At 41.8% G+C, this 13,042-nt stretch overlaps 1 protein-coding gene across 1 annotated transcript; it reads left to right on the forward strand.

Annotated features, from left to right (window-relative positions):
- The first annotated feature begins 300 nt into the window (after positions 1 to 300).
- On the forward strand, positions 301 to 6,383 carry LOC139466903 (uncharacterized). The gene is made up of 3 exons (XM_071248629.1): positions 301 to 319; positions 3,911 to 4,102; positions 4,996 to 6,383. Exons 1-3 carry the CDS (start codon positions 301 to 303, stop codon positions 6,381 to 6,383), a joined length of 1,599 nt encoding a protein of 532 aa, XP_071104730.1.
- The last annotated feature ends 6,659 nt before the right edge of the window (positions 6,384 to 13,042 follow it).

The raw sequence follows: 13,042 nt of genomic DNA on the forward strand, positions 1-13,042 counted from the left end.
GTTCTGGTGCCAGTACCTGGTCGCGGTAAGCAGCAGCGTTGAGGTTGTCACGGATGACAAGAAGCCCGGAACGTGCTTTGCCACAGAAAGCACCCCACACCATGACACTTCCGCCTCGAAATCTGTCAACTTCCTGTACACAACACGTAACGTTCATGACGGCGCCTCCACAACCTCGCCCTACCATCAGCAAATCGAAGATTAAATCGGGATTCATCACTGAAGACGACTTGATTCCAATTCGCTGTGTCCACAATTGACGTTGGCGTCTGTGTAATTGAGTCAGAATCGACCCGCAGTATGGCCGTCGTGCTTGAAGGTGAGCAGTTCTCAGACGGTTTCGAACAGTTTGCGCACTCAGTCTACCCCTAAACAGTGCATTTCTGGTTGATGTAGCCGTCAAAAATCGGTTACGGAGGTGACGTAAGACAATCTGACGATCCTTTGCGACTTCAGCTACGGGCGTTCCCGTCTGCAACATGCCGATGGCACGTTTACGTTGCACATTTGAAAGGCGTGGCATGACCAATGGCCGTAAAGACTTTTGTTTTCTTGTGTTTTTCTCCTATTTTTAATGACTGCTAACAAGTATGGCTGAAAACACGTGCGGTATTATGGCCACGTGACCAGTTGCACGTGAAAAAACACTTTTGCCACTGTAGTGCTGTGCACATGATTTTGATCGATTCACCTGCACAAAAACGGGTGTTATATGCTGACAATACGTGGTCATTACTGTTTAAATACACAATATAAGGGCCCACAATGATAACTGGTCAAAATGTTAAAATTTAAGGATTGTGAAGTTTTTAATTTGGTTCAGTATATTATCTGAGATTCTTGAGGAGACAGTTTTGATCAAAGGATGATGGCAACTTTGCCACCATTTTTGGACCTGTCTGTAAAAATGGATCTGTGAGAATTATATTTTGTTCGTAATTGGTTGTATTCTTGTTGATATACCAATTATATGCCATGTTTGAAGAAGTTAGGTGCCGTGTCTAGTTTAAAAGTTATGTCGATTATACATGTAGATGTTTGGTCGGAAATCCAACATGGCCGTCAGTACCGTGGTCTTAATAGAAATATAATACACTGGGTGACGGGAGGATGTTGTGAATCACTTGAGGTGTGACTTGTGAATATTTCATCATCAAATAAAGTACCTTAGGAACAGTACATGTGTAATGTTTAGTTGTCAAGTATGATCGTATCAGTAGCTCATTAATCTTCATGGTGAACAAGGTAAATTCATGACAAGGTTTTCAAAACTCAAGTTGACAAGGAATGGATTTATTGATCGTCCAGCTGATATTTTGTAGGAATTTTCTCCCAGCTATGATGTGTCTAAATATCTCACAAAAGCTTGATCAAATTGTAAACATTGCCTTCAAGGCAGCCATACTAAATACGTCATTTTTGATCATTTTTCATTTCTGCACGTTGATTATGGTTTTTGATATGCAGCAAGCATGTGGTCTTGTGAATAAGAAATTCATTTGCCTGTCAGCTGTGACTAGCCATGACCAGATATTACCTTTGGTTTTAGAATTAGAGCATAAGTGAAAATGCTGCCATGGGCAATAATAATAATAATAATGATTAATATGTTCATGATAACTCGAAGGATTTAATGTTAGTCAGTGAAACACGTACACGCCACCATTAGAGCGGGGCCCAGATTGGAAAAGGTCGCAAATAACATATTTGGAAGGCCAATGTCAGTGAAGGTCTTTCGTAAAGTGTGCTTCCCCGTTTCATTACAATGTATTCATCATCTGCTGATATGTGTTAAATATGATGCATGTAGTGGTAAAATCATTTGAATACTTATGTATTATTTATTGATGGAAATACTTTGATATCCGAGGACGATAACTATGTTCTACTTTTTTATGGAAAGCATTATGTGCTATCTCTTCTTTGTAACACTGAATTGAACAAGGGAACTCATTTTTGGTCTATTTGCTGGGCAGATCTTTTCAATGTTCTCTAAATACGTGTCACTACTATTGAAGGTCATATTCATCCTCAAGATCATAGGTTAGAAAATGTTTATGTTCGCATTAATCAAGAATCGTTCCCTGTAGTTGAATGCAATTTGATACATACCATCCTATGGGTGGGTGGGGATGGGAGTTTGAGTTGGTAAGGTTTTGAGGGATCTGCATTGAAGGTCAGGGTCCCTGGAATGGCCTTTCAAAAGATAATGACCCTCTGAACCACCCCGCTATTACATCTTTGTTAGAGTGAGCACCCATGTTTACTACTAGAAATGACTAAGCATGTTATTGGCATATATATCTTTCTTATCTAGAGACATAGGAGTTTTTGGTTCCTAAGTTGTCTTGTAATTTTTCCTGCAGGCTGTTAAATTCTTACACGTTTTGTAATTAACCAAACGTGATGCCAATAAATGAGAGCTAAACTATAAGCTAGAGCCATATGACAAAGTTGTACTAAGTTAGAAAACATTGAAGGTCAAAGATGAACCCCACTTAGGGTTAAAGTAGGCTTGGAAATTAGTCCTAAATTGGTAGCCCTTTGTGGCCATATCCAATAATTACTGATCGGGTCACTTTTTAAGCTATTTACATTATGCAGCTCTTTCTTCAGGAAAATTCAACATTATAATGCTGAGTAATATTTTATCTTGTCTTATCAAAACGGCCTAATTTATACCTACATTAAGGTGACTAATATAGTTTATACACAGGAACAAAATGATCACACTTCACCGTATTTTAATACCACCCTCAAAAGCACTCGAAAGGCTTTTTGAAACGTACAACCACTATGAAATCTAGGATAAGACGACCACTGTAGTATATGTGGGGGACTAAGTAGTCACAATATGATATTTGTGAGGGTGCTTTTCATGAATGATTGTGTATGCCGTGTATGATACAAGTATGAAAAATGAACTTATTGTTTTCCCTTTGTTGTTCATCAATTCTTTCATGCCAGGTGAGAGTTTGAAATAATTTGTTGACACTCTTTATATAATTCCCTCAACTGTCAGTCTCAGTGCTTGATTTTCCACAGACCCTAATGTTTCAACACATATGCAGAATATTTAACACAAAATGACTGCTGAGTGATATTTCTGAAGTAAATAATATAACTAAATTTATATTACGGGATTGCCTAAAAGTCGGGCCAGGAAAATCGGACCGGCTGGGCCAGTGGGTGATGTTAAAGTGAATTGCGGAATATTTAAAACGAAATATGCAAATAACTCCTCAAATGTACACAAATGGCGTGTCAACTTTGTGTGGTTAAACCATCACAATGAGCAAATCTAAAATACGCTTTCACCCACAGCCCAGGGATCAGATATTTAAGCGAATTTAGAATTGGAATCAATGGTTAAAGGAAATAACCATGAACAGTGAACTGCAGCATCCTTGACGTTGAGTCCCGTGAAGTTCCGGGGGTAGAATAGGTCTTCAGCAACTTATGCTTGACGTAAAAGGCGACTATGCTTGTCGTAAGAGGCGACTAACGGGATCGAGTAGTCAGGCTCGCTGACTTGGTTGATGCACGTCATGGTATCCCATTTGCGTGGATCGATGCTCATGATTTCAATCACTGGATTGTCTTATCCAGACTTCATTATTTAAAGACCGCCGTCATATAGCTGGAATATTGCTGAGTGTTGAATTAAACAACAAACAAACAAACAAACGTTGACGATGACAGGTTAGATCCCAACAAAACACGTATGTGTGAGATAGGGGTTGTTCTCTTTGGGGTTTCTTACTGCCATCATGAAGACTATAGTGAAAGTATAAATAGGGAAGTCTTTAGAAATGAATCGGATTACAACAAGCGTTAATTGGATTATCAGTATGAGACAGTATGAGACACACAAGGTTTCTCTCTGAGCAATTGTTTTGAATCTCCTCAGATTATGAAGGACACTCAGTTGTAGACTGCGGCTTCCCTCCATATAAGGACGGCGCCATGGTCGACTACGTCAAGACGACGTTTGGCGCTGAAGCCAACTCATTCTGCGTGAAGGGGTATTCTTCATCGGGCACCGGAACATCCGTGTGCCTGTCTAATGGAACTTGGTCACAAACAGACTTGGTTTGTACAGGTGAGTGATTCTACTTCATGCAAAGCATTGGGGCTGGAAAGATTCATCAACGTATCGGTGCATCGAAACGAATCACTATACGACTATCATATATAAAACAATGCATACATACAATACACGATATAGACGAAAGAAAAGCGAATACCATACATGTTGGTCAATATATGATGAATTACTCATATTCAAGAGATATTATATTACATTGATGCACAAACGAACATTTTGTTATGTTTTGGGGAGCGACGCTTATGGCGCATCACATGTGACGTCATAATTCCATAACTCAAGATGAACCATTTGTCGAACGTCTTATTTGTTTTAGCGTGTAAAGTTCAGCATATCGTGATAAGAATAAAGACACTCAGTGGTAACACTTGACTGATTGTTAGTTTTTTCATTAATAGGTACACATTGGAAACATCTCTTCTTAACGTACATACTTCTCAATATATTTCTATGGTTGGCGTTGTTTCTTTTGGCGGTTGGTATATAATAACAAACAGTATCAAAACTATTCGTCAAATTCTACTTTCTGATGACATGAATAAAGCGCTCTGAAGCCAATGTTAGTCTTACTGACTAAGATTTACTACAGTGCACATTGCCATTGTCAGTAAAGTCATCAGTATTATAAAGCTTGTTCAATCGTCTGAGACGAGGATATCCGCTCAGCAGAAATGTATCCGTTGGTCCGTGCCAGGATCTGCTGATTGTAGGTCATCGTACTGATAATAATTATTGGTTTGTCAGCACCACGAAATTTCACGAACGTCTATCATTTTGGGCTTTCCTCCCATTGTGATGAGCTTCATGTATAACTGCTATTTAAAGAAGCGTTAATACAAAGTTGATTGTTATATGTTTCAATGAGCTGCGTGTTGTATATGTTGCAGCACGGTCTCACAGTACATGGCAACGGGTGGCCAAGACAAGCGCATCAACTACGCCGATTTTCCAGAGCTTTAAGTTAAATGCTCAAATTTCCGCAGCCTGTAAGCCTAAACTCCGCGTCAAAGCTGATTTTAAACTTTCCACCAAGGTTATGGACCTCCATTCAAGCCACGTCAAAAAGTCGAGGAAAATTTGGGGCCAGTCGGTAAGAGGGTTGAGTAAATCGTCCTGGGACTCCTTTGAAATATTCCCTAAGCGTGAGTTCGAGCTGTTTCTGTCGGACGCACATAATACTCATTTGTCAGTGGATGACGATGGGAACGCCAGGAGAAACTGGTATGACGGAGATTTTGTTTGGTTTGTGAATGACGATCAGTGCGTATCCACATCCTCTGCCAATGATATAGGATCTGTTCTGACCAGTCTATTTGAAGGGGAAATCGATCCTAACTTTGATACGTACGAGGCAGATGATAGTAACAGTACTGTATATGGGCAGGTAACCGGTCATATGTCCCAGGATTCACAGCCTTCATTCATAATCCCTTGTTACTGGTTTGTTGAAAAACAAGGTACGTCGGGGAAAGAAGACATCATAAGATGGTATGTTGCTGGCGGATTTCTTAGTGCGGAGCCCCGCTCCGCTACCATGCCCTGGTGTCCCGATACGTGTTGGCACCATGCCTTTGACACAAGGGCCTCATCCTCAAACAAGGACAAACATATCCGTCATCTAACCAACGGGGTACAGCATGGACACAACATCATGGTTAAGGTTGGAAACGTGATAGCAAAGGCACGGGAAGTAATTCTACACGACGGCCACGTGACTGTAAGTATCAAAGAATTCTGGGTACCATCTGATAAAAATGCCTTCTCATCCGGGTCTAGTCAAGCGTGGATCATGGCTTCAACGACAGGTCGCGATGTTCAGTGCATCCACGTTCCTGAGTCCGCTGTCGTCGAGGATGTAACAGAGGGTGGGAAACCCTCCATCTGGTTTCTAGACTCACGACAGTGGGATAAAGTTTTCACCATAGACGGGACCGGGGCTGTGCTGTCTGGGTCAATGTCAGATTTGTTAAATAAGGTCAATGAAGTGAGATCACTCCGAGTTGGTGTGCTTCACACAAATGGCATGTACAAGGCTTTGGAGGTGGACGCTGTGGATGTTTCAAGCACAGGTCACATAGCAGGGGATATTATCCACAACGTAGATTTGGTGTTAGGCCCAGGAAATGACTTCCATTTTACGGACACATGTGGCGTGGTATCATCCATCATAACGACAGAGGGCAGCTACAAGACGTATAGATATAACATTGGGTCCGCCGGAAAGCACAGCATAGTCAATGACGTGGCAAAAATTGATTGGTTCATTGAGATGTAAAAAGGTGTACTTTGACGTATGCACACAAGTACAATATGGAGGATTTTATATGCATAAGATATTCAAGCCATACAGAAAATAGGCTTAGACGTGTTTTCTAATCCTTCACACTAACTTTAACAAATGTGGAATAACATCTATATTATGGGGACAGTCAATTTAATTCCCAACGAATCTGTAAATATATTTGACTAAAAACCTAATGATGGTGTCGCGAGCAAAGGTCCAAATTCCAGGCCCGAGCGTGAATGCTGTTGACGTGAGTATGTGGATAACACTGCAGAAGTCTCGGCTCCGGGGTTTTTTGCTTAAAAGGTGTAAAACAGGTGATTCTTACTAGTTTTATATCTGGTGCCATCACTTAATCTAAAAAAACAAATTCTGTAAATCATATGAACCCTGTGAGGAGGCTTCAACAACAAGGCCACCCATTGACCCTGTATGCAGTATTATGATGTCCTGCTGTCAAGCATCTACCATATTTCCTCTAATAATCGCCACGACTACCTTCTCTCTGGATCCCTTTTTTATATTCTCAGCAGACTATTTCTAAGTCAGGTTACGCTGACCAGACATGACGTAGAGCCTCACCAGGAATGATGACCATCTATTAACAAAGGAAAGGGTCAATATAAGGTGATGAATTTGCATGGGTATTCCAACTTGAGCACATATAGCATAATTAATATTTATTGAACACTGTGTAAGTGTTATTTAAAGTATATCTGTTCGTAAGATCCCATATGAAGCCAATACCGTGCGTCCACAGAGGTCCATGTTGATTCACTCGGCTTTTCCCGATACTGACACTTTGCTTAGCAATAGAGCATTGGTATTGCATCAATTCACTGTAAACCCTGTGGTGCCAGATCCTACAGCACGTCGTTCTTGAGGACAGGTTATCCAGTGCTTAAAATAATTGCGTATTCACTTTGATCTGTAGAAAAAAACGAGTGATCACGCTTCATGTTCTTCCCTGCGGCTCGAGTCTTCGTCAACGTCTCGGTTAAATTATGTTGTTTGGAAATACAAAGGGCATGATACGTGTCCCCTCGAAAATCAGAATATATTGAAATGGATTTTTGTTATTGATAATACTGGAAGCATTAGTGTAAAATGTCGATTCCATATTTTCATGTAAATAAAATGTCATACTGAATAAGTCGAGTTGTCGAATGGTGAACCCGTCTGTTAGGAGATTGTAACGCATACTCTGCTTTACAGTATAATTTATTATATTTATACAATACAGTAAACTACGGTTATAACGAACTAAAAGGGACCATTAATTTTAGTTCGTTAAAACCGTAGTTCGTTATAGGCACATATACAGGCCATATACAGGAAATGGACGGGACTGGATCAGTTATATCCGTAAATTTATCAGTTATATCCGTCAGTTCGGGACAAACGTGTTCGTTGTAAACGTAGTTTACTTTATTAACTACGACATAGTTCGGTTACATTTTAGGAAACGTTATTGTTTTAACATCATGTTATTACATCAATTATTTTAACGTGAGTTTAAAATCATTCCTTTGAGGCTTGGCATTACAATCATGAATTACGCTTTTCTAATCCGTCTGCAAGATGCGATATGTACGAACCATGAGATTCTCACGTGACCCTTCTACATTTATTTGATATTTTACGTGCGCTTCACCTAGTTCAGCCATAGGTCATTTCATACTGCAGTATTCTACCACCAGGGGGCTCTGCTGAGGTGGATCCATATCCAAAAATGTTCGGAACGGTTTAATGTATAAGTGTGCCAAGTTTGGTGCTTTTAACCCAAATTTCACAATTTTAGTCTTAACTCTATATATCATGCTATGATAACCTATCAATGTTATTCTTAATTATCCCTGTTACCTACATGTTTGAATGCTTGAATACATATATCGTAAAAGGGGCCTGTGGCCTGATTTACTGAAATAAACCACTACTATTACCTACAGGTGAAACTGTCGTGACTCGTCACTATATTCGACTCATACAGTTTTTATCCAAAAATTCTGTTTGTTGTTTTCAGAGATTATGGTTATATAAGTAATTTATTCTACTGCCACTCTTTGGTGTTACCTGAACGTTTCAATTCATGCATGGAGCAATGCTTTATCTGCTTTGAATTTCTACCACCAACATGATTGCCGTGGCTTGACATCCTTTTTAAGTGTTGTCGATTTATGGTCACGTGTGAAATATGATCATTCACTGATCGGGAGAGTCTACTGCTTCCCTTGCTGACTGCTGGCCCCAACAAAATCAACAACTCGCAGATACCCCACTATTCGTCACGTGAGCTGAAATATATGAACATAGCGGGGCCCAGTGGTGTTGGGACCCACATCAATCAGTGAACACACGAAGAGCATCCACAGGTGGTGTTAACTCTGGTCCAGGTTGTCACATCTTCCCGAGGCAAGAGAGTTAACTGACTATAAAAGTCCAGTTTCCACCCTTGCCGAACTTGGCTGATATTATGGAGTACAATTTGGCTGGACTAACGAGTCGATGCATAGTCCAATCAAAATCACGTAACGAAATCGAAATCCGTTTCGTAAACTGCCATGCAGATTTCGGCCGATTGCAGGATTTGTAAAGCATGTGCACCTCCGCCTCGTTGTCAACAGATATTTTCAAAATCATTTCATGTTCTTAATCAAGGCTCTTGGGATTTGATGCATTTCGCGATGTAAGACCCGTTTTATCACAATATAGATCTTGATTATCGAGCAGATCGTCTTGACTTGGCGCCGCCATTTTGTTTGAAGCGAATGCAAGTGACACGAGAGGTGGAATCTGATTGGTCCATAGGACAGGCTTAGAAGGGACATAGCTGGTAATAGTCACTGGTGGCGCCACGATCCAGCCCAGGAATTCCAGCCTAGTTCGGCAAGGGTGGAAACTGGACTTCAGTTTAATCTCTTGCCTCGGGAAGGTGAGGTTGTCACCGCAGCCGCTTCGGGGTATATACACAACTCGACAGTAGCCTCGCTGAACATGCCCAGGGAGTGCAGATCGTTCATATTCATACTTGCCTGTATCATCAACGTGCAAGTCTGTGTGATTCGGCAATGCAGTGCATCCAGACATTACCACTTTATGTTTCTGCCTCTTATACAAGAGGCAACATTGTGTTCAGACAGGGTGCCAGCAGTACCATGCCTTTCGAGACCCTGGATATCGCCAGCATATTCTATTGGTGACACTCGAACTGCTGAGAATTGAGCCCAATCTTAGCCATGTGCAGTGACATTTGTCATTCGATAATCAGTAGTATTTAACTATTTCATCATGTAGTGTGTTGTTATACATTCATGCACATGATTTGTGGCTATTCGAAGTAACACAGGGTCGTTACTCTTTTTGTTTGGCACGTGTTGTTTATTTGCAATATTATTTACACAATTGCATAATTGTCTTCTTCTAAAGGGATCCCTGAATTTCTTTGTAATTATTTAACACATCCTATATTAGATAATCGATCCTATTTTGCTTCTCTTGTGTCTATTATCGTTGTTTCTTAAAACACATCAGACGTGGTCTTGTGTATATTTCCTTCTGCGATGTTGGCGGCTGTCAACGGAGAATGTTAAAAGGTAAAATTGCATTCCAAAATCCTTAGACTATTCATACAAAATGGAGGTTCAAATTGGCAATTACCTTTCTCCTCCGGTAGGATGAGATGACAATGTGTCAACCTTCTATCGCCTAACAGGCAGCTTGGGTTGTATACTCCCCAGGGAGCTGAGAATGATTCGTGAGTGCACACAGATCCAGTGACCAGGGTAATAACAGTGCTTTGAGCCTCTGAGTGGTGTGGAAGTATGCGCAATATAGAAGGCCTATTTCTATTATTATTGTTATTGTTATTGTAAATTTTACAATAAATTGTATATCTATAATACTTATCCTTTCTTGATCTATGCATTTCGTCCTCCTTCTTCCGATCCCATATGTGGAAACGGCCTTGAACAAAGTTTCAAGCTTTTAAGCTTTTGTGTGCCCAAACACCCCTGCATCACCATGGCGACCGACCCAGCAATCAGGTCATGCAACCGAATCTCGTGCAGCATGCTGACCTCGATCTGCCACTTGACCTCTGCCTCATCATTCTCTTTCTTGGAGCTGACAGGCTAGTGTAACTGTGATGTGGGGTAGGTTGGGCGGCGTCTAGAGATATTTTCTCGTAATTTTATGGGTAAATCACTGCAGTTGAGTGATCTTGAAAACCCCTCTGTGCCACATGGACACAGTGTCATGTCATCGGGTATAACACGCGCATGTGTGTTTTCGCATAGGATATCGTACTATGACGACTGCGCAGTTTTGAATTAGGCAAGCTAATCAACCACATCTTGTAACCAATTCGGAAGGGGTGTCCAGTCAATTAGTTCTTCAAACAAACTTTTCCGTACCTCTAAGACGCAGGCATTATTTATTTGGCATCTCATTTTCTGCTTTGTTGAAGCTATCACCGCAGGATGGGATACGATCGACAATATCCAGAAGAGGATCTTCAAACCTAACTGCGTCACACGCTCAAGACAGCCGTGGCCTGATAATGAAATTGGGACACTGTCGAAACGGCCGCGCCTTGCGTCGACTTCGTGATCATAGACTTGTTTACGGTCTCTACAGACGAGTTCTTAGCTTCTCCACTGAAGCCTCATTCTTGGGAACCCAAAGTACAATAATAAACAAAACAAATTGGCTCTCAATTATTTATTTGTGATGTACAATACGATTTCGCGACTGCCGTGAGTTGTACTCGCATCTTTTATCTGCATTGACTGGTTGTCGTGTATTGATGAGCCAGGACAAGATCGAAATGGATCGTCAGCTACAGAGATATCTTGTATAATCGTATGTAGTGGGATGCGAAGACCGTGTCAGACTTCCAGAAACATCCTTCCATGATAGCATTGAGGGAGCAGTTATTATGCAGTACCATCTTGGAGACGTCACCTCTCATCTCGTGTTGGTAGAAAGGATTTTAGGGGGACTCCAAAGTAGATGTTCGTTCTGGATAGCCAACATGTAGATGGCAATACGGGTGTAACGGGAGCTGAATCGGGACCGGTAATTGTTGATCTGAAGGTGCTGTCTTAAGAAGCGCTGAATTGGCCGTAATTGTAGTCAACCTCTCTGGGTGTGGGCTTGCGCCGACGTCAATAGACCAAGCAAATGCTGCCATTGTCAAAGATGTAGCGGCTGTCTGAGTGCCAGTGGCATGAGTCGTTATATCATCTTCCATCTGTCCGGAGGGACGAACATCTTTCCGATACCAGTGTCGAAAAGTGCTCCGATCAATTGCAGTTGTCGACAGGTCCTGGTTTCTGACTTCTCTGTGTTAACTAACCAACCGAGCTGGTGGATTAGTTTCTTATGAAGGCGAGGTCGGCATGATCCTCGATGCAATCGTCAATGAATAGTTCGAAGACTATTCCTCTAACATACTGGAACTTCGTAATGGGCTTGGTAAGGCGGGTAAAAAGCATGGGGCCGAAGAAATTCCAAATAGGAGCACCTTCCATTGGTAGTGACGACCTTGGAAAAAAACCCGGAGGTAATGCTGGTACTCGCGATGGATGGGCCCTTGAAGTTAGGCGTCTTGTAAATCCAGGCTGACCATGTAGTCCCCTTGTGTGAATGATGGTGCGAAGAAGCGAGATTGAAGTCATACGACAATGATATACCGCGCGTTGAACAGCTTCATGTGGAAGATCATGCGAAATTTCGCGACCCAAAATATCCTGGGCCTTTGGCCTAAACACTCTAGAGCATGTTTGGATAACATCGTAGTGTTTACAGTTGACTGGTCGGGTCTGCATTCTGGATTGGAGTGGACATCGTTGGTGGTACTCCGATCAGTGGCAGTGGGTATCCATCACTGAGGATCTGGGATACGAAGGGGTCATCGTGGATGGCCCAGTTTGCTGCAAAGTGATTTAGTCTTCCGCCTTCAGGTGTTTGTGTAACGGGTACGACTGTGGGCGGAAGTTCCCAGTCGGCCCGGAGATGGGAAGAGTCACTTGTTAGAGACATCACCCTGCATGGGTGTGTCTCCGGTGTACTTCGTATCGGTGAAGGAGGCCGATCTCTGTTGAGAGACTTTGTAACCTCTACCTCTGCCTCAACCTTTGCAGTGTATTGATAGAAATCCGGCTTCAAAGGGTCTTCGGGGTAGGGTCGATATCTATGGTCTCCTTATCAATTCGTAGTCGGATAAGGGTAGAAATGCATGGGCTGGTATCACTGGCATGGATTGATGGCGATTCCATTCGATATCTCTTCCATGTCTGTAGTGTCGAGACGACTGCCAATACAGATGACGTTGAGAATCTGAGTCCAACGAACACGATCATTCGAGGTGAGAATGTCGATCTGTTGAGCAAGAACTTCTGTGTTCGTGTCCATACAATCGATCTGTAGATAGAGTGGTGATGATCTGAATCAGAATAATCTCCTCCTTGGTTCGATGTCAAAGTGTGCTCTATAGACGATCGACCTTGACGAGAGGAGGAATGTCGACCCTTGTCATATCGTTCTTGGAATGTCGACCCTTGTCATATTGATCTGTGGAATGTCGACACTGTGAAGAATGTCGACCCTTGGAAAATCGATCCGACCCTTAGAGTGTCGACCCTGCTTCG

The sequence above is a fragment of the Haliotis cracherodii genome, unplaced genomic scaffold (assembly GCF_022045235.1).
Source record: "Haliotis cracherodii isolate W230 unplaced genomic scaffold, xgHalCrac1.p SCAF_19, whole genome shotgun sequence".
Lineage (NCBI taxonomy): Eukaryota > Metazoa > Mollusca > Gastropoda > Lepetellida > Haliotidae > Haliotis > Haliotis cracherodii.